The 23,273-nt window shown below is 39.8% G+C and overlaps 1 protein-coding gene across 1 annotated transcript in view; it reads right to left on the minus strand.

Moving 5' to 3' along the window:
* Window positions 1–3,521: 3,521 nt before the first annotated feature.
* hs3st4 (heparan sulfate (glucosamine) 3-O-sulfotransferase 4) overlaps window positions 3,522–23,273 on the minus strand; it is a 76,120-nt gene continuing 56,368 nt past the window's right edge. Inside the window, exon 2 of the mRNA XM_023413769.2 lies at window positions 3,522–5,739. Within this exon, the coding sequence (XP_023269537.1) occupies window positions 5,085–5,739 (655 nt within the window). The 3' untranslated portion in view covers window positions 3,522–5,084. The remainder of the gene's footprint in view (window positions 5,740–23,273) is intronic.

Genomic DNA, 23,273 nt, shown 5'->3' on the forward strand with positions numbered 1-23,273 from the left:
AATACCCATGAAGAAAGGTGAATGTGTATTTTTTAGCTAGCTGGTCAAACGTAAGCTAGAAATCTAATGATAAATTCAAGCTATGCCAATCATCTCAATTCCAATCTGAAATTTCATGTGACAAAATTTGTTTTCATATGACAATAAGGATTTATTTAATGGAAATATCAAGTCAAGTCAATTTTATTTATATAGTGCCAAATCATAACATGTTATCACAGGGAACTGGCTACTGGGAGCGAGCTAACTACAGCAGCTATAACTATAGGGTTTCCATGGTTTGGAGCCGCACTGCCAATTCACTGAGCATCTCCATCACACCAACTTGGCTTGGCCTGATTCTCAGCACAGTGACTTGGGACTGGCCTGAGAGCTGAAGGTTAAGACTTGAGACTTGCATGTTGTAACTTACTCACACCTGTACAGATTTCTCTCTGATTTGAATGGAAACCAGTTGCTCTGGGTCCTTAAGGAGGAAAATGCCAGCTTTAACCAGCCATGCACACCTCCAGTGTGTGTGTGCGCGTGTGTGTGTGTGTGTGTGTAAGAGAGACAGAGCGGTTGTTATTATTATAAGTATTAATAAAGGAAGAGGTTACAGGGGGGAAAACTACCGGGTTAATATAATTCAGTTGCAACTGGATTATTGCACATTATTATAGCACAGTTTGAGGAGCCAATGTGATTTTCTGCCGATTTCATTAAACATACATTAATTATGTATGCCTAATTTATTGGTCTACATTATCAACATGTTTATCTTTCAGCGATTACTGTTTAATTGGTGATTAGATGATAGCTGTGTGCAGTGACGCTGAGTGACACTTTTTTTTTTTTTTTTTGGCTTTTGAAATTATCTTTGCTCAAGTGGGCCTTTAAACATCCCACAATACCTGCATGAACACACGGCATCTCATTAATTAAGAGAACACAGTAAAACTGAATTAACAGTAAACAACACAAGGAGGGTAAAAAAAAAAATAGCTTACCAGTAAATACTTAGTGTTTCTGTATTTCATTTTCATTAATGAGCCAACTGGTATTTGTTCATGAGAGCCATGTCTAGGCATTTGCAAAAACATGCAAGGTGACTCAAATGTTATAGTCATTATAAAAACTTCTCACAGGAGTTTTTTGTGAGACGAGGCAGGTCTCAGAGATGGAAAATCACCCTAACAGCACAGAGCAGAGAATGGGCTCCGAGTCAAGATTTATGAGAGGATACTTTTCCTTTCCCGAGGTGGTTGAAGGGGAAGTTCCTGATTCAGGAAGCAGCATCAGATGAAATGATTACTTCTGTTAGAGACTCTGGTCTGTAGAGATGGGAGGAACTGGGCTGCTATGAGAAAAATAGGAACTAAGTGTAATTGAAGACATTTTCTAAAATAATTTGACTTATTCCACAAAACGGGACAACACTTGAATGAATTTAAGTTCCATTGAAAATTTAGCAATGTGGAGACGAGGACCTTTTCTTGGGGAAACAGGGGAGATAGACGTTCATGTTTGGGTTGTGAATCTCAATATGTTCTGTCGTCAACGTGCGGGTTGTCCTTGGCAACCACTGGATGCATTGTTCTCATTTTCTGACCGTCCACCCCCCACCCCACCCCCCCCCCTCCTTACACCTGAAAACAAAGATATTGAAAAAAGGAAAAAAAAAAAGATGACTGCTCTAAGCAAGGAGGGGATTGTGCTTAATCCTTAATTTGGTGATCAATAAGATTCGGGTGCATGGGTAGCAGTTAAATTCAATGAGTGACTAAGCCACCTTGGGAACATTTCCATGTAGATACAATTGCAGTGTGGATAAATGAATGATTTCATTATGGATGAAAATAGATGAGCGCGTAGGGAGAGTGTACAGTTGCATCTCATTTTCAGCTTATTCCATTTTGTGGATATTTGTTTTGCAGTGATTCACAGCTGTTGATAAACCATTACTGTATGTTAACAATGAACAAACACACATAGTTATTTTTGCAGGATTTGGAACATTTTACCAAAACTGCACAACCTGCATCTGTTTTGTTTTGTTTTTTTTGTTTTTTTTAAACTGAAGACATTTAGAGACTGCATTAGAGACTATTTCAGAGTGGGGTAGAGCAAAGTTAGATGTAGAAGTTGAAGACACCATTGTGCCTCTTTACACAGCTGTTAATCATTCACTCAAATGAAGTGATAAAGCAATTAGTTGCTAGTGATGGAGACTTCACTACTTCTGAAGCTTTTGTGCAAACTCCTTCCACAGCAAAAACTATTCACGCTGTTTTTTGGGTTTTTTTTTTTTTTTTGCTGTACCATTTCATTACCCTATTCCCTTCAGCAGTATATAATTATAGATCATATAACAGAGAAATGAAATACATCACTTTAAAGCACCTCTCATACACAGATTATAGCCCTTCAAGCAAAAATAAACACAAAAGCTGCAAATCATTTCCAGGTACACGCAGGTAGCCCTTTCACGCCATGAATTACTGCTTCAGGTCAGCCAAATTGTCAGTAAAGACTGACAAATAATGAATTTGCACTGTATTTTGAAATGATGGCACTTAAAGGAGTGACAGTTTGATGAGCAGGCGACGCTCGTTTGTCATCACAGTCGCTCCTCCAAAACAAAATGAACTGCAAGAACACGGCGTGACCCCCGCCGGGAGGAACACATGAAGGACAGCTTAGCATGTCTTTCATGAGTTGCAACTCTCGCAGGAGCTATCACAGCACTCCGCCTGCACCTAAAACAAGCAAGAGGTAGGCTAAAAAAAAAAAAAGGTGTGTGTACGTCTCTGTTAATGAGAGGTGGGATCCAAGTTTTAAATTTGGAGGGGAATTCCCTCGTGCGTGTGATCCTGGAAATGCAAATGACAGCCCAAGTGCATATTCATAGATGGAAAATAGAGTCTTCATCTGTCCTAATAACACTGTAGGGTGCCTTCTGTGGGTTTTTCTTTCTCGCATCTCCACACTCGGAGTCGGGGGTGTCTGTGCGGTTTAGAGGGTGGATTATGCATGCTATAAAGCTTGGGCAAATTTATGTATAAATAAATAATGATAAAGGCTTTTTCTTAACTGTATGATTAGCATGTCTTGCTTGCAGTTCAGTTCATCTTTATACAGAGAGCCGCACCTTTGTGAAACAAGCTTCCCACCGCACCATACTGGCTCAGAGGATGACGTGTGTGTGAGGAGGGAGAAAGAATGAGAGGGAGAGCGGGGAAAAGTGCAGAGAGACAGAGAGATTGTCAAGAAAACACCAAGGGATGGCTGCACAGAAAAGCCTCAAAGTGGAAGTTGTGACTCTGGGATGGTGAGACTCTGAGGTAAGTGTTCAGGCTTGGTGCTACAAAGGGCAGTATAGTGCTTACTTTGATTGAATCAATTGCTCTGTGTAAGTAGCTGCTGGTGCCGGCCTCCCCAGGGTGACAGAGAGGTCTGCAGAGAGTGAACCAATCCAACCAGTCATGGCCAGAGAACTAGGGAGGATTAACAGAGCAATGCATCATAGCTGTGGCAACAAGTGATGTGTAGCAGACTGTATTTATTGACTCATTGACTGTATTGATTGTCTCAATTGATGAAAAGTCCAGAGACAACAGACAGACGCACAGCGAGTTATGCAGAAACCGAAAACAAAAGAAAGAAAAGATGATAGGTCAGGTTGTTATTTCATTGCATGAGTAAAGGAGCATTTCACAGCAAAACAAACAAACAAACAAAAAAACCCTGTTAATTTTCATCACAAGCATCCGCCCAGTTAGTCCTGCTGATCACAAGTGTTTTGGTAGCAAAACTCTGGTTACAGCACATTTCCCTGGCAGACATCATCTCATTCAAGTTAAGTACATACAGTAATGGCTTGGTAATTTACCTGGGCATGTATGTATGTATTTTTTTTTTTTTTTTCTTTTTCCGTGACAGCAAATTCTCTCTGACATTGACAATGTTCCAGCAGCAGCGGTTTATTTAACACGCCATTAATCTCTAACGACAGAAGACCGCATTGCAGCAGATGTTTGTGAACAAACCTCTGCTCAGTCCTCAGCTTGTTGTTCTTCACCCTCTTTAACATGTGTTTACTTTGACAAGAGGAGGGGGTCACGAGGCAAACAGTCAAGCACTGTAAGAGTTAACTGATATTTTGGTAACAGGAAGTAGTTTTTTTTTTTTTCTTTTCTTTTTTTTTTCTGTCAAGATGCACAGTGGACCCTTGGTATTTGTAGTACATGGATTCAGTTGTCAAATTATGCCAAAAAAACCAGTGATACTGCGCCGCGTCTGAGTGCGTGGTCATCAGTATGCTAATGTTCAACTATGCAGTGAAACAATCCAATTATTGAATGATGGCCACTGTACATCAGCTCTCTTACTGAAAATGTGTGCAATTAATGAGCGCAGAGCAACCAGAAAACTGAAACTGAGTAAATTAACACTTTGGTTAAACTTAGACTGACAAAAAAAAAAAAAAAAAAAGGATTGTCTCCACTCAGAATATGGACAACTGAAAAGATGAGCACATGTTGAAGGATTATTGTACTATATGTCTATCATTTTTCTCTTTTCTCTCTCTTCTAAAGCAGCAGGACAGTGTTGAAAGAAATAACACAGAGCACTCCATGGCCTCAGCCATTGAAATAGAATATCTTTTTGTACTGAATGCTGGTGAGTGGGTGTGAGGGCAAGAAACTGCAGGAAAGTAAAGGGAGGAAAAAACAGGCAGAGTTTACCCTTAGGGCTCATGAGGTAAGGACACTTAACTCATCGCATGCATTGCCATAGTCAACATGATTTTTAGATCAACTCTATGCTTTAAAAACAAAAGGAATAAATCATCTCCTTTTCACAAATATAAATATATTTTATGTTTAGTATATACAATAATGATTTGCCATCATCAACAACATTAGTACTGAAGGGAGAGAAAAAGCATGTCAGTAAACTCTTGCTAATGGATACAGACACTGCAAAGACAGCCATGACTGATTGGCGTGCTCAAGAACTCTCTCTGAAGACGAAGCGAGACAATAGTAGTTTTAGTGTGAGAAGGCTGGTGGTGTGGCCGCGCTGCGCCATCCCGCGGTCTACTAGTCCTGAGAGCTGCGAGACTCGCCGTCGTCCTCCAGCTCCCACTCAAAGTTCTGGCCGGTCATTTGGTAGAACATCATGTTAAAGGGTTTGTAGAACTTGTGCAGCCGCCGAATCACATCCGCGTCTATTTTAGGGTGAGTTCTCCCTTTAGACTTGCCGAGGCATCTGGGAGTGCTGCTGTCCTCTGGCTTCTTCAGACACGGGAATCCTTTAGTTTTGTTGAAGTAAAAGTGTTTGTCTGTGACGATCCGCTTCAGTCCCAAGAAGTCCTGCACTTTGGCCATCTCACCCGCGGGATCCACGATGAGCCTCTCCCCGCTCACAAAGTGCATTTGGGAGAGAGGGAAGTACTGCATCCAGCTCTCCAAGTGGAGTGCATATATCCCTATACGCAGCGCGCTCCATGAGGCATCTATAAGACCCAGCGTCCGGTTCTTAAAAGCCAGAACCTCGAAGGTGGGAATCTCAGGTTTCTTGGACAAAGTCTGTGTGTAGTCTGAAATGGCTCTAGTGACAGGATTACGCACCACAATAATAAGCTTGATGTCCCTGGCCATGGAGTGGATGCGCTTTGGGGCATGGTTAGTCACAAAGTAGCTGGGTGTCTTCTCCATGGTGATCTGCCCCTCCAGCGTCGAAGGCATCAGGTCTCTGGGAACACAAACAGCAGAAGACAGAAAAAAGAAAGAAAAAAAAAAGCAGCTTAGTACGGTATTATCCTGAGCACCTCTTGCAGTGCAAGCGAAATACCCAAGGACACAGTGCAAGCAAATTTGGTACATTTATTAAGCAGTACATTATTTGAAATTACAAGTGAAAATAACTGTTATTATCACTGGACATTATGTTGTGAGGAGAAACATACAGCTAATTACATCCATGGAGTAATATGCAAGAGATAAAAGAAAGAAGATGAAACGGCAGGCAAGCAAGTATGCTCATTGCTTAATTGACTCCATCTGTGTTACTCCAGGAGCTGTTTTGGAACTTTAATAATGAGTTCACTGCATATCATTAATACCGGGGTGCCTGGGGTATTGTTTTGTCATACATTTATTATGCATGCCAGGCTCACACTCTGTGCAGGCAGTTTTATTTCTAATGCACATGCACTTCCCCTGCAATGGGCGCAGGCAGCACTTTTAATCTCCTTTCTCCACTACATTTAAGGTTAGGGGGCTATTCATTGAAGGCAGAAGTGATTAATTATCACATTCAAGGTGATAATTTGTAGTACAATAGAAATGTCGGCGACTTGAGAAATTTATCTCAGGGATAACAGGAAGCCATTTGCCATTGCCACAAATATTATGCTCAACTCAGTCTGCGAGAATGAGTTGTAGGATACGACGGTGCAGAGGCAAGTACACGCACAGGAGCAAGTCTTGTTTCTACAGTGTCTATTTTTATATCGATAATAAAGCATAGCATTTGCCTCAAGCAAATCCTTATCAAATGTTTACACTGATGTTAATTCCAATCCGTGCTGTTTTCTTTGTTTGTAGGCTATGCGATTCAGTGCTAAATTGGGACATTAAATCCTCTGTGAGACACACCGTTTTTTTTTTTTTGTTTTTTTTTAACTACTAACAAATATGAGCTCAGGAGCTCCACAATATGATGTAAAGACAAGCAGAATCCACGCTGACGTTTTTGTTTCCTTCCAAATTAAGTAATGTTTGCTTTGAAATTAATATATTAAACAGCCAACCACAATCCAAATTATTCCTTTTATACCCATAGAGTTAGTTGCAGAAAATTCTCTATAATTTTAGGATAAAAGCTATTACTTTCTCCCTGCAATATTTTTTTTTTCCATTAGGCCTCCCCGCACCACAAACCTACAGTTGTAACGATATAGTCACATCAATCATTTGCATCTTGGACATATTCTAAATTAACAGTTCTCCAGCAAAGAATCCAATTTACTCTGCAAAACATAAGAGCTGTTATGCACATATCGACCACCCTCACACACACATGCACCCATGGATACTTGGCTGAAAGTCTCACAAGTGGCCTGGTAATTGCATCTCAGTAACAGTATTGCCTTCCTGATGGGTAATTTCCCTCCGGATTATGTTTGTCTCTTGGCAGTATAGAACTGTGGTTACTTGTGGGCCTGTAATGGGATATTAAACATATCTACAGATAGCATAGTAACGAGAAAGAGTATTAGTTTTCATTATATTCCATCACTTTCCACACTTCCTGCCTTATAGTAATGAATGGCTAAAGATTTTTGTAACCTTTCAAGGACTCCAGCTCTGTTTGCCACTTAACTCTGAAGTACAGTAGGTGGTCTGAGGGTGCAACATCACCATGTATGGTCATAAAATAAAAATAAAAAATTTTAAAAAATTGCTCAAATATACCGCAGCGGATCACCTTGAAACAACCGATATCCTACTGTATGGACATGAGCTGCAGCATCTCACTGGTAATGTGCTGTGCATCTTTGGAGCATGTCCAATTGACAGGACAGATGTACAACGTTCAAGGTTACCTTTTTGAAGGAACGCGCATAACAGGCTATTGCCCTCATCGGGCCCAGCGCTAATCATGATACATTTAATTATAAAACAATGAAAAATGCACGAGGCAAATTATGCTTTTGATTGGGAATCAGTCATGGATCATGTACATCTAAAATGTCAGTGGGACAGCGAGGCAGGATAAAAAAAATATAAAAAAATAAATAAAAATCCATGTGCTGATAAACAAGCTAATTTCTCCGTGCATGGCAAATGACTCCCCTGGCCTTGCAGTCTAGTGGAACTGGAGTAAACAAGTTAACTCTTGCTTTTGTTTTTTTCACTGCATCAGCTGTTCAGCTCAACACAGGTCATTCAGGTGGGTAGGCAAATAAAATCCATAGCGCTAAAGAGGCCCGGCAAACCATCTGCTGTTTACTACCCTCAGACCGAAAACGCACCATGTGACATTTACTTTCTTGCATTTCAGCACATGTCCACAGCTTCATTAACACAGCAAACAGAAGTGTGAAGATACAGGTGCTTCACACTTGGAGAAACTTTTTATGAGGCATGCAGCAGGATTCCTGCGGGAGCATAACTGCATTGAGAGATACAGTAAAAAATGCAGAAGTGTTGCTTCACTACAAAGAATAAAGTTAACATTTCCTTTGAATGCATTCTTAAAACTGTTCTATAATTTGCAAAAAAAAAATAAAAATACTGACAAAGGTCAGATCCATTAAATGCAGCCACAGCATTAACCAATGCTGCATAACACAGAAAATAAAGCTTTAAAACTACATTTTACTAGCTGTGTCGAAGGCTGTGTACCATAACTTAGATAGGAAATCCACCTCACACCCAGTCCACACAAAATTCAGACCCAGATGATGCCCGGGCATCTCCAAAGGTTGATTCGTCATTCGGAACATGCAGTCTACCAAATAACAGCGATTTTTTTTGTATTTATTAAGAGAGGAATCTTTGCAGATAATCACAACTCTTGCCTAAACCGCCCACCGCAAAAGTGCTCTGGAACATGCCCAGGCATTTAACTCAATGTTTCATTATGCTCTGTCAAACTCGTGCATGGGGAATATTTTGAGGCATGATGAGGTGAGGGATCACGCTAATTTACATTCCCAGATACTAATAGGTCCAAGCTGTTTCTGGAGGAATAGAGTTTCTCCAGAGAAGCTCAGTTGTTTCTAATAAACTCCGGCAGAGAAATAAAAGCTTCCCCAGTCTCTCATTTGGATTGATCACGGCTCGGCTGCAGAGTATCAATCCGCCAAGCTTCCTCCATGCCATGTCAAATACAATCAATTATTCTAAAGGAGTCCACTCATAATAAGCTCCCGAGTCCTCGGAAAGACACATTTTGGAGACGGTGCCAGAGATGTGGGCAGACTGCTGTGATCCTCTAAATAATTCCTAAAATAAATAAATAAATAAATAAATAACATGATGATTTTGAAGTGTGAACTAATGAAATATCTCATTTTTTTGTGTTCTGCCAGTGTTGTCTCAGTAACAGAGAGAAATGTGTCTGTCACGGAGGTGCGAGAATCTTTGCCATTTGTGCAGGAAACATATGTTATTTTGGTTTAATAAAGCAGACGTTGAAAAATTTTATGTTTAGTATGTTTTGAATAAATAAATAAATAAAACGTTTGTGTGTGATATTTTGTCAGTAAAGCAGAGCCTCAACTGTCAGTGCAGACGGACAGTAGATAGAAAAATGAATAGTAATGTTACTCAGAGTCTGACTGCAAATATCAGTCGAGGGTGCAAGTGGCTATTCAGCAACAACAGTCTCTCAGGACGTTTGAAGTGAGCGGCACTGTGGTCAGTTTGCAATGATTAATCCCATTATTACACCCTGAGTGACACGTCTGCGATTACAGCAGTGCAACGAACAAAGACATTGGTTTACTGAGAAGTGGAGGAAAAAAAAAAAAAAAAAACTGTCGGTCATATGAGTCATTCCTCACTCTGCTCTCCACGAGTGGATGCGTACATGTTTGGCACACACAAAAACAAGCCTACAGGCCAGAGCAAAGGGTCCTAGAGGGTCTGTTATGGAGTGGGAGGCATTGTTTTGTCACGGTTAAGGTGCAACTTTTAGGAGGAAAACAAACACCGAGTACGCTGACATTCTCAGTGATCAGATCAGGCTCAAATAATAGTGGAGAGTTTGGTTTGTTTTTGTTTTTCTCCATCTCCATCTGACCTTTTAGCCCGAGTGTAGTGAAAGCATCCTTTAGGTCGGCTTGCCTCGGAGCTATCCGCTGGATCTAGTTGTGTAATATACATAGACCTACAGCAGGTTAAATAGTTTTGTTTGATGCATACCTGTTAGTCTCGTGCAAGTTGTCAGTCAGAAAAAGGTTAAAATCGGACAGTGCGCTGCTCCGTGCAGGTTGCAAACGAATATGATCTTGAGTGAGCTTGAAGCAGCAGCGTGTTTCATTAGATCTTCCTGGTGCTTTTCTGCCTTCACAAATCTTTAATTCAGATACTGGATATTTTATGAAACTCTGTTGGAAATTCAACTACAAAAGCCGCATCGCCCTGACACTCCTCACTCACACCTATTACCCCTCCATATTCTTCTTCTTTTCCTTGAGCTAACCATGCCGTGACCGTTATCACAGTAACCATGGCGACATAGGTTGGTACGGTTGGTACGGTTGTTCAGTTTGAGGACTTGTGCTCGTTGTAATGGACACAATGGTTAGGGTTGTGGAACGGTCACGGTTCGGTTTGTCGGTTTAGGCACAAAAACATCTTGGTCAGCTTTTGGAAAAGATCCCAGCAATGCATCACAGAGGCTCCATCTCCATCTTCTTTATTTTTTCTCACTAATTAAATGTAACGTTTTAAGTCTGGCAATGGGATATATGCCAGATTATCCTGTCATTAATCAGCAATTGTTACTGTTGATTTCTCCACTGGCAAAGCAAGCCGGTGTTTGTTGAATGGCAAGAAGAATAAAAATGGTGAGACTAATTAAAACACAACACAGCCTCCCCACTCTATAAGCCCATTATACTTATACTGCTGCAGGACTGTGGGCTTTGACAGAATAGTTGAGGACAGAAGTGACAGCTGGTCCTGATCAAAAACCTTATTCCCTGCTCTCTTCCTGAGATCCCCTAAAGACTGTCCCACTTCCAACTGTGGGCAAGCCAGGTACTTCTCTCCCCACATCACCAGACTGCAGCGCTGACATCTGAGGCTGTGTTCAGATGCCCTTTGGACATAAAACATCACGAAAAGTGGCGATGAGAGAGACTCTGAGGATGTTTGGGGTGCTGCATCGCCCTGCATCATTAGTCCATAACAGTGTATATGAGCCTGAAAATCTATTTTTAACTTGTATTAAAGTCCGTGGAGAGAATAGAAGCAATCTTATCTCACATCAAAGACTCAAAGGATATTGCTGTTTTCAACTTCAGTGTCTAGTTTTAACGTTTACAGACTATAAAAAAAAAGGCAGTGATTTCTCCTCACAAACCTAAATATACAGAACAGACCCTAAACCTAAAATAATATTCTTACATAATGTGATCATCTGGGTTCTAATAGTACAACAGCAGCCTGCCACTCCTCTGAAAGATGATTTTCTTCTTTTATTGTTATTTGCGTGTTTGTTTATTTGCCTTTGGATGAGCTGATGAGAGCACTTCAGGCTACACTCATTCAATTTGATCACAATTGCCCTCAATATTCTGTTATTGATGTTGCCACTACAAAAACAAGCAGTCGTGATGTGCCCGGTCCCCGCGCTGCAGCAACAACAAGCACTTCCTCTGAATGCGAGCGGAAAACTATTACCTGAGACACAACATACGTATTGTTTAATGTGCGGTGTCAGTTCATGGAATATCATATAATTTGATATGAGTTTAAAAACATAAAGCATTGCACCTACTACATGAAACAATAAAGAGTTTTTCATACATCTCTGCGTCTCCTGTAATTGGAAGTCACACCTGAATACGTCAGAGTCAAAGGCTAAAATTTACATCCTGGAAATGCTGCAGATCCAGCTCAGTTAAGCAGAACCAATTAATATGACAGTTTGAACATGATAGATTTCCTTGCCTGAGAAAAATGGCCGGTACTTCAGGATCCAATCATTTCGCTAAAGCTGACCACAGATAAACTCTGCACCTGTCCGATCGCAGCATTTTACACAAATTCTCCTGTATTTGCTCATGTAAGCTCATATATTACATGACATATTCATGAGACTTTGTACTTGACAGACTTGACAAGATTGAAGGGCATCAATTATTGGGGGGTGTAAACAAGTGGCTACAGTGGATATAAACTGCTGCTGACACCTGGACGTGAACCTTTCCGAGAAATTACCTATCACAGCCACTTTTTTCTTCATTTTTTCCAATTCATTATGGACCTGTAGGTCAGTGTGACACTGCAAAACAGGAGGCTGCACAAACTCTTTTTCCATTTTCTGTGCGAGACATTAGTGCATATATCAGGTAATACAGACAGGAGTACATTCAGAGAATCAGCTGAAATTTTCTACTTTTAGAGAAATTTAAGTTACGTCAGAAAATGTCAGGATGAATATCAGGGAAATGTTACAGCAGGCACACTTGTTACTTTTGCCATTTCTCATATTGCAGATATTGGTAATGTCTGCCATAAAACAGTTAGGAAATGTCAGCGTCGGTCTTTGTCTGTCGAGGGAACGGTAATATTACCACTGGTTTTTACATATTTTATCAGCCTTCAGACATTTTACGAGAGGTTATAGACTTTAAGTTGACTATTTATTGTCACTGGTTTCACTGGTTTTATTTATTCTTTAAAGTTCCCCTCAAATGAAAATCAAGTGTTTAACCTTGTTAACATGTCCATATGATGTTTCTTATATAACACAAGACATGAGTGAAATAATCAGTCAGCACCATGATTGAGTATTTCCACCTTGAACTGTCTAAATCAATGTCTCATAAAAACAGATTCAGACAGCCAGGGAGTCATACATCACATACCTAAGGAACCAATCCCATCAACTTGTGAAGACGGGGGGGGGCGACGACCCAAAACCTTGTCAGTACAGAGGGCGAGAGTTTGAATTAGCACAACCACTAACACTGTGTCAGCCACTGCCAGCTCCAAGCTAACAAACAACATAAACAAATAAAAGATGCTAACTACGCTAACTGTTCTGATACATCTGGTACTTGCTGATTTTGGTCACAACAGACTCCTCACCTGAGTCTGTGTGACTGAGGCTCCGCTAACCATCTTGATACATGCTGCTCTTTCATCGGTCAACCTAGCGCAAGCAGCGGTGGTGGGCGGGGCATAAGGCATAAGTAAGTGTAGATGTGCTTCCAGCCACAGTTTTCCTTCTTTCTTTTTTTTTGTCTTTTTATGTGGGAAATCCATGTTAAAGAAAATATTAATCATGGCAGAGTATTTTAAAACTGCAGACGAACTTTAAATTAATTTGTTAGGATACCAACATTTTTAAAGCTATAGTAAGAGTAAGAAGTATAAACCTGCGAAGGTAAATTACAAGCACAAGAAGATTTAACATGTTTAATTTAAGAGAATTTTAATAGTTATGATAGACATTACTGGTTTTACTGCATTTTGCGCTTGATCACAGACAAGAGCTTTACCCTTGCTCTTGTTTCAAGCTCAGCAGGTATTTCACAGGGATAAATGGTGTTGGAGTCTTGTGCTAAAAAGAGCAGGAAGATGAAGATGACAAAGATACATTTCATCCACAGCCCCTAAAATATTTATAAAATGATCAGCAGGAAAGGGGTTAAGTACCTTACCTAACTTGCTAACCGTAACATTCAATTAAAACTAATGTGGAGTACATTATGATTCAAGCGTCTTCATCTATACAGGCTCCAGGTTTTATGTTTGAATTCCACAGTGGACTAATGGCTGTGGTTAAACGTCCAATCCAACAGTGACGAGAACTGCCTCTAGCACGTATCTCTCTTTCTTTTAGAGCCAGTGAAGATGAGGTCAGGTCTTGATCATCCGTACCAGCTCCTGTGAAGTGCTGGTCTGGCAAAAACAGAAAAAAAAGAAAAAAGCCTTGAAAGATTTACTAATGGCGTGTGTGTTACCTCGTTGTTATGCATCCATTAAGATCATTAACACTATAGGCCTACACCCGTCTCCATTTCATTTCTTTCCTCCTAAATTGAATCATTGAGGTGATTTAATGAATAACAATAGTGGACTAATAACTGAATAAAAGTCATTGGATCGTAATTCTTATATATTTCCACTGCAGCAGAATCTCCCATCACCATAAGTGCAACCAATGCATTGTGACTCATGTTTGACCCCCTGTTATAATTGGCACATGTGCAGTAGCATCAGCAGCAGCAGCAGCAGCAGCAGCAGCAGCAGCACACTGACATGGAATAGCAGTGGAATGTGTATTGATTCTGCTATTTAAATTCTGGTGCATCTCCCAAGGATTTAAAAGGAGTTTAAAAAAAGCAAAATGTTGTGTTTTATCAGCAGTTTGCTGCTGCAACTGGTCAGCAACTAGATGTGACAAACGGAAATGAGTTTCTCTCTTGAGGAAGGGTCGGAGTCAATTCTATTGGGTGAGTTTGGCAGCGTGTTGGTGTGTGTGATCTTAGATGAGTTCAGACAATCCAAATCATATTTATGAGACTGCACTGATGACCCTTCGTAAACAATGTATCACATTTTAAACACGGTGTGAATCATGTGTGATAAGTTACTATACAGCGTGACGATGATTTCGGTAAGTTGCTCTGTGGTTATTTGTGGTAATGTGATCCTCACTGAGCACTGCAGGTGTGCATTAAATCCTTTTAAATATCACCTATAGGCTCTGGGTATTTTATATATAGTTCCACACTGAGGAATATTTCCAACATACCTATGCTTGCGAATGTGTCGCCCAACAGATTAAAAGAGGAAGGCATGAAATAAAGTGTATCCATTACCTTTTGTGTGATAGATTTACCTGCTCCCTGTCTCTGTTTCTTCGCATAAAAATCTTGCGCATATGTTTAACACACACAAAATGCACAAAGGTGTGTAGTGTGCTGCAAAGGCACCTTAAATACCAATCAAACGCTGTGGCACAAGTTAAATTCTTTTCAGCTGCTGTGGCAGGTCATCTGGGCAGGCTGGCCCAGCCCTCTACACACTGTAAAATATTAATGCTGTCTGAGGCGTTAGAGGAGAAACAGGATGGAAATGGGTCCTCAGTAGATGTGGGGAAAAGGCTAAAATGTGGCAAAACTAACACTGGGATGAAACTGATCAGTGTTTATTTTAGAAACGCCAGGAACTTTTTGAATTCAGGTTATTGTGTCTGGACAGATTTGCACCAACTAATCAATCAATACATTTATTTTTGTGTAGGTGGGTGAACCCATTTTTAGCTTAGAAATGAAATTCATGTGAAACAGTATTAAAGGGGCTATTTGTAAGTTTTCTCTGCTGCTGAATATGGTTTTTGCCGAGAGCGGGTGGTGGGGATTGTTGCTTGACAAGAACTTCGGCCTTCGTTGTGTTTACAAGACAAGAGGTCATAATACGACCTCTGAGAAGCGCTTCGTCTTCAGGAAAGATTGGAGGCTACAGTGAGTTGCTGTTGGAAAGTGATGAGGTAACTTCATGCTAACTTCAGTAGAAGAAAAGGCATGATAGAGACAAGAGAAAACATTGGTGTTGCTTTCCATTGCTGGAAGCAAGAAAGGAATGAAGTTTGATACTGACTGCTAAGTAAACAGCTGTTAATGCTAATGTTGGCTATGTGGCAATACCAAAATTTACAGATACAGAACATTCAAACATTTCAGTTGCAGACACGGTTGTTTCATACTGGTGAAAGGGAGATATTAACTCCTTCCTAAAAAACAAGAACAACACAACTCATCTGGCTAAGGCCTGGGAATTTTAAAAAAGTTTAAATAATAGACAACTCTAATATATTAGAGAGCAAGGAAATGGCCACTGATCACCTCAATGATCTTGTGCAGGATAATCCCAGTGCCGAACAATTATACTTTGCTTCCACCCATTGTTCCTAGATGTTCTGCATTCATGGCACCGCAGGCTGCCCTGCAGCGATCTGCTGGAAAAGTGTTGCTGCCTGCATGTGTTGCTCATAAACTCTCACTATAATATTTGAAAGTTGTAAATAAAACCTGCAGTAAAAGTATTTTCCATTGAGAAATGGACAGAGATTGATTCCCGGACTGATGTGACGGGGACAGTTTGGTGGAAATATAGTATTGTACACTTGTTAACTTTTGTGAGAACTCTTCTTTTAACATTAACAGTGGATTTGTCTGTATTGTAAATGATGAAGGTAAAAGTCCAGAGAGTGAAACCTGTTATCAGAGGAGCCTGGGGGATTTCTTCAGCCAGACACTGAATATAACAAAACACAGAGCAGTTCACACAAACATGTGGACTGTCATTTGCAAGAAAAAAAAGAAAATTGATTTTTCAAGTAATCTCCTTTTCAACAGATTTCCATCACTGACAACACCACTTATGAACCTTTAAAACTGTTAAAAATACATTTCTACTGAAAGGTTTGAGAAGTTTCTGAACTAGATTTCATGGCTATTCAAATGCAGAAAGTGTACAAAATGACTGAGCTGCTAAATATCAACTCACTTAAAGGCTTCCTTCATATGCCAGCATTTGTAAATGAAGTGTCACAGCTGAAATGTCTGCTGTATCTAAAGTCGTTCAAAATACTGTTGAAGTTGACATTATGATGCTTTGATTCAGCAAACAGATAAAACAGCGACATCACGTCCGAGATAATAACTTGCACAATAAATAGAATGTGGCAAATGAGTATTGCCTAAAATGTTATACAGCTACAAGAAATTATTTGGAAATTTATAAGAATCAGCATTACAGTTGCAATTAGGTTTCTTGTCAAAATATAACATATATGCAAAGATGGTTTCAAATGGTGTACCATTTTATGTCCCTGTGATCTAAAATTGTGTCGGGCTTATAACGACGCATAGATGTTTGTGCTGTAACATCTGGATGCAAGGAAATAGGCTGCTGAGAATGTTATAATCATGCAGACAAGGCCTAAGCTGCTCCATTACGGGCTAAGCTGACCTATCAGTGGGGCTTTTACTAATCCAAATTGTGCTTTAGCTGGCAGAGATTGCTCAATTCAGACAGTCTGCTGGGAGGGGGAAAAAAAAGCTGAAATAGTTCACCTGCCATGCGAGCCATCATTTATAAGATATTTATCTCCCAGTATCATATGTGCACAAAAGCAGAGCTATTTCTTCAGTTAGAAAAGCTCATTTTCATGGGGAATATTCCATTTGCTTACCGTATAAACACCAGCTCGGACCAGTTCAGAGTGCCTTGAGCGTGTTTTCATTTGACACAAGCTTAATAGCCACAGCTGCCATACTTACATCATGCTTAAATGTGCTGAGTGACAGTTATATTTACAACCGCAGACAGCGAAAAGCACAGAAAAGGTTCTTTTATGGAAGAATTTCTGTGTTTACTTGTAGCAGCACATTAATTTTTTCTCTTATGTCTGATAAAAAGCCTTTTAGGGAGCTTCTGTTTTGAGGGTGCTACTTTTTGGGGATGCAACACACAATTTAAGCATCCTTAAATTCTTGTTTGTCTCAGGGGGCTTTCTGTTTTTACTCTGACTTTTGTGCAGAGGCCTTACATTAGATCCGGTCAGGCTGTTTTATTCCAAGGCTGGTACAACACTATGGAGTCATGGGAGTGCCATAAAAAAGTATAAATCTTTAAAAGCTTAAGAAAGAAAAGAAATGTGGAAAAAAAAAAAAAAAAATATATATATATATAAAGAGAAACAACCAAATAAAAAAGAATAATTATTAATATTTTCTTTAATGTTAACATTAGTATATCTTAAAAAAAATAAAATAAAAAAAATACACACACTATTTTTCTGTATTGGTTTTGCTATTTCTTGATGGGCCAAGCTGTCAATCATCTGGCCTTGGGAGGGCCTTTCTGCAGTAGTCAGTTCCTCGTGCTTCAGCGGGAGCTTTTTAGTGAGTACAACAGCAAGTAGACACGATGCGGCCTTGTACATGCACAGTTTGAATTTGGGAGGGAAAGAAAGTATAAGCTCCCCTCTTGTGTGCGGCAGCAGCCATTATCTCGTCATCTGCATGGAGAGATAACTACAGCAGGCAGTCCACAGCCCAGTTCAGCCACCATGCCACCAAGAAAAGATTTACTTTTTTGTGGCACTCCCATGACTCCAGAGACTACAGCTAATATCAGCAGTGCACAGTTGGCTCCACAGGTACACTGTGTTAGCCAGGCTGACATGACACTGGGGAAATTAATTTGCTACAGTCATATAATGGTTGGTTATTTAATCACTGTTGGATTTAATCAAACACCTTAATCTCAATGGCCTTCTTCTCCTCCTGGAGTTTCATAACTGCAAACGATTGAAGGCATCAGAGACAGGGTCCACCTTGAAAAGGACCCATGAGCGCATGTGTTCAATGTGCTGTCCGAAAGAAAACACACACAAAAAAAAAAAACAGACTAAACAACCTCCTGATAAATGTCTTTATAAAGGAATGGCTCCAATTGATGGCATCTGAGTTGTTTGGTTCCTGTCATGTATATTTAATAATTCTCAGGATCAAAGCGTGGCAAGTGCCGCCCTGCTCTCACTAACTCAAAGACTTGCAGTCATAATATTAGGTGAACACCAACCGAAGATCTCAACATGCAGCACCGAAAGCCTCTGCAGGACCTCTAGCGTGCTTATTGTGGCTGCTCTGCAGCACTTGTGCTGGTTACAGCCCCGGAAACCTACAGAAAGATATTCTTTATCATTGAGGAAATGGACAGACAACACCTCAGCTGTGAAATGGCTGTTGCAAGTCATTGAACATCTCGCTGGTTTTCAATACTCAAGATGGGAGAAGATACGAGGATGTAATCCTTGAATGAATCATAATATAGCCTTCAGCCCCCCCCCCCTCCGAGTAGCCTGTTTGAGCACTTCCAGTAAACCCCTGTACACACCCTTAATCTCCACAGCAGAGGTAGTTTGACACAGCAAGTGAATCTGCTATAAACACACATGACAAATGCAGGATAATGTTTTAGAGATATACAGATTAACTTGTGTAATCCAGGCTGCCAAAGGGAGAGCTTAAAGAGAAATGTGTCAAATGTTTATAGATAGAATAAAACCAAATATTAAACCTTAATCTCCAAAGGCTTTTTCTTCTATTGTTATCCTCACGTGTTCTGCCCTATTCTGGGAGGGTAAGAGAGATCAGTTCAATTAAACAGCAACGTATGTAAAGTAACCTAAATAAAACATATGTAAAACATCCTGGAAAAATAAATATATAAATAAATAAATCCAACAGATAACTTGACTTAAGCTTCTTTTCATTTGTGTTTTTGCTGCAGAAGACCTTAATGTTCTGAAATTCGAATTGTCACGCGAATGGATTTGAGTTTGAATTCAAATAAGCACAAAATACTTCTTTGAATAAATGTCAACAAGAAAAGAAAATCTAGGCACTAAAGCAAGATTCAGTGAATAAAGTCGAGTCACCTTCTTCCACATGGTTTTTTCCAAGTAATTTCATGGAATGACTGAGTGCTTCAGTGTCACACAGCAATTTGCAATTAATTTAGAAGACAAGGGTGTTAAACACAAAAAGATGTCCGCTGCCCTAAACAGATAACAGACGTTACTCTTGAGGGAGATGGAGATGTGCAGCTTCTTCGCCGTTATCACTCGATGTAGGTTTCATTCATTGCCGTGGAAAACAATTTCCATTGTTTTAAATGTTTAATGTGCATTACTGGGACTTCACACACATATATTAACATAGTTTTGTGAATATGAAAGCAAATGTTTTCAGTTTTCTGTGTGGATCATTTGGGATAGGACATGCAGGGAAGAAGAAGAATGAATTTCAAAACATGGACAATGATTAACTCCTGAAGCGGTCACACTTGATCGCTCCCACAAACGGCTTTGACAGTGTTGAGGTCACATTTTCTGTGACACCAAGTCTGCGGAATAAAACCAAAAACAGCCTTTGTGTTTTCTGTGATGCTTTTTTTTCCGAAAGCTGCGCTGATGTGCTGAGAGCAATGAGAGACACAATTCTGGTCTAAATAATAAGAACAAACAGCTGAGGGGCCCATATAATAGAGGTGTGACTGTAGCACCATGGAAACCAACCATTTGCTTTCAGGCAGCATATGCTTGATGCTCAGGAAGCCACATTGGCCTGCTACAGCTGCACCTCTTGCACCTGAGGGATGGCAGGAATGTTGAAATCCATACTATACCTGCTCAACAAATGCCTTTGTGTGCAGCCTCTGTGCACATAAATCCACACAGTACCACAGTATCAACCCACTGGTTGAAGGGTGAAATTGAAATTTCTGCAGGAGGTCCAGTTACAAGCCACACCAGTTATTCCCAGCAGGTGTTGTTTTGGTAATGGTACGTCAGTGTCATGTCACACATTCCCTACCAAATGTGTGCCACAGCTTGGCTGTTTGTGTGGCCCGCATCTTTGCCAGAGAAAATTTGCTGACTGGATAATGCACCGAGAGCAATACCGTGCACCACACTGTCCCCATGCACATGTTTATTAACTGATAAATGTATATTTGCAAAGCAATGCATAGACTCTATGGTTTGTTGAACCTTAAGTTCCTTGTTGTCCTTTTACCATATATGTCAATATTTACTGCCTTAAAATGTAAATTAACGTTGCCTTCCTGAACCTCTGCTATTGAACACACCTCTGCAGCCTTTATTGATTGTATCTGAATATTTCCTGTAGCCAGAGGGGAATGGCTCTGATTTCATTTTCTGATGGAATACATATTACAAGTCAAAACCTGTTTAATTATAAAACTGCTCGGTCGCTGCATAGTTGTGTATGTTGACAGGCGTGGATTCATTTTCTGGGGAAGCGAACTACCTATTGCTGACCATGAAAATCCCTAATCAATAACCCAACACTTAAAGCAGGTACACGTCCAACACACAGGATAAATGAGTCAACGCAAATTGTCCATATGGGCTGAGTAACGTGTTGTAATTAATTGTGAATCCTGCTCTGCTATCTCTAGCTGTCTGCATTTCACATCAGTATTCAATTAAGCACTGTGATCAGATGATTTAGCAGAGAAAACTGCATTGCGGCTTTTTATTGCTTCTCTCGATGTAAAGCAAAAAAAAAAAAATAATAATAATCTTGCGCTGAAGATATATCACTAATAAATGTGGGCACATATGACCGCTTGAATCCAAGACATGAAAAAAAAACTTTTCGAAACATGTCATTTTCATTTTAACACGTCAAGTTCCGTATCGTGAACACTTGAATTTCCTTTCACATGAAAAGAAACTGTTGTCTTATCTCTCTCAGTGCTCAGGTTTTCCTCATTGCAGTGAGTTCTGTGTAACTATACATCATTAACCACTGCGAGCGCTTTACAGATTTATCATCCAAGAAAAACAGTCTTTGCTTCGTACACCAGTGAAGATGACCAATCCTTGAACTTGTTACGCTGCAGTGAATGTAGACCCTCCCCTTATATGAAAGAAAGCTCCGCTCATTTGAAGAATAATAATTTCACTATCAATCTACTCTCATAAACAGAATTGGGCCCTGGGGTGTGTGAAGTTATACAATAAATTAATTGCCTAATGACTCTTGCACATACAAGTAATATATTCTCATGATAGCAGTGATAGAGGGCTTCTGAAAAGGCCCATGCTTTAGTTGAGGGCTTACAAAAGCAGCGAACAAGAGCGCTTTCTAGCTCCCTGTTTGCAGACGTGCCTTGTAATCTTGTAATGGCAGTTCAGATATCATTCACAACACAGTGTGTCTTCATATTTTCTTCAATAGCAATCTGTTTAAGCAATAAATATGTGAGGAAAGCTCAAAACAACTTTGCCGAAGGCCCTCTCCAGTGACTTTATCAGCTCATTCTACTGCCAGAAATGTGTAAAAGGAAAACAGTTTGTTCCTTGAAGTGATGTATGATTATCTGCTCCAGTCTGAAATTTAGTGTAAATGAAGATTCAGTGTGAAGTACAAAAAAAAAAGAAAAAAAAAAGAGGGCAGGAATATACAGCTGCTTTTTCATTTAGCGGTAATCAAGTAACCAAATCACACCTATTTTTTTTCTGAGTTGCGAGGAAGGCAGTTGTTTGTATCATTGGCATAGTTTTAGAGAATAATGGTAATTTAATGGTACTGAATGCTTGAGAGTTGGTTCCCAGGTCCTGATTCAATGAGATTTCCAATACAATTCGACTTGATTCAATATCGATTCCATTAGAGATATTTCAGTTACTATACCAAATGTGGGTGGATATGAATTTGACTCTCTAATGCTGTAAATTGTACCTCTAACCTGATGCATTATTACAAATATTAATGTTTGCATTAGGAACGGACCCCAAAGCAGCTACATGAACATGACAGTGATGAAATTAAGATTAAAAGGGGAAGAAATTATAAAAATAGGTAGGTAAGTAATGTGCATTGTTAATGCATATTTAATGTATGTTCTCATTACATATTATACATTTACATAGCAATTGCTGCACATTTCTCACCACAATGTCACAGGAAAAACAAATGAGTACTTTGTGAAAGTGATTTCTCTGAGATGGGGTTACAAAAGACAGACCCTTAAAGAAATGGTTTTTCAGTTTGGTGTGGAAGAACTTACGCAGAGCCTTGACCTCAACAACTCCCAATACCTTTAGGATGAACTGAATTGCCGACTGCTATAGCCAGGTCTTATCACTCAACATCACTGTCCAACCTCACTAATGCTCTTATGGCTGAACGGGAGTAAATCCCCTGCAGCCAGGTTCCAAAACCTTGTGGAAAGCCTTCCCAGAAGAGGGGAGGCTGTTTTAGCAGCAGATGAATTGCAATGGTTTCAGAATTACGGTGTAATATTCCAGTATCTTCATACTTCCATTGTTTCTATTTTTTTTTTTTTTTCAAAGAGCAACAGGCAATACTCTGAATTATATTTCACAATGTTCTTCACACTGTCATTATGCACATTATATGGTTGTTTTTGTTCGATTTTAGTAGAATTGCATCCCCAAGTGCAATCATTTTTGTCACTTCCTGCAGTTTCTCTGAGCAGATGTTGGTATAATTAATATTACACGCCACAGTCATCTTTCACACAACAAGGGCGTATGCTTCATGGTTTAAACTGGAAATAACAAGCTGCTGGCCTCTCCCACCACTTGTATTTTGAAGAAATTATGAAACTAAGAGTCTCTTCCACAGGGATAATCTCAGATGAACTGAAATGGGTATAGAGTTATTAATGTTTTTAATGGACAGTTTTTTATATCTGAGCACAGCAGTTAAAAGCCTGTCGGAAAGAATTTTCTCCTCAATTAATCCTTTGCTTGGTTGTTCACATGATCACATTTCAAATATGGGTTTTCAAGTCAACAGGCACCACTAATCTTTACAAGCCCGGCTGAATAGCGTGTGCAAAACCTTCGGCAATTTGCATGACTCATGTTAATATTCACACACAACTGCAGAAGCATGTAATGTGTTGTTGGTTTTTTTCACTTGTAATGAGCACCAGAAGAGTTCTGCTGCTTGTCTGGGAGGGGGG

The sequence above is a fragment of the Seriola lalandi genome, unplaced genomic scaffold, assembly GCF_002814215.2.
Source record: "Seriola lalandi dorsalis isolate HSWRI2012SDOR001 ecotype SW California unplaced genomic scaffold, Sedor1 jcf7180002054519, whole genome shotgun sequence".
In the NCBI taxonomy this organism is placed as follows: Eukaryota; Metazoa; Chordata; class Actinopteri; order Carangiformes; family Carangidae; genus Seriola; species Seriola lalandi.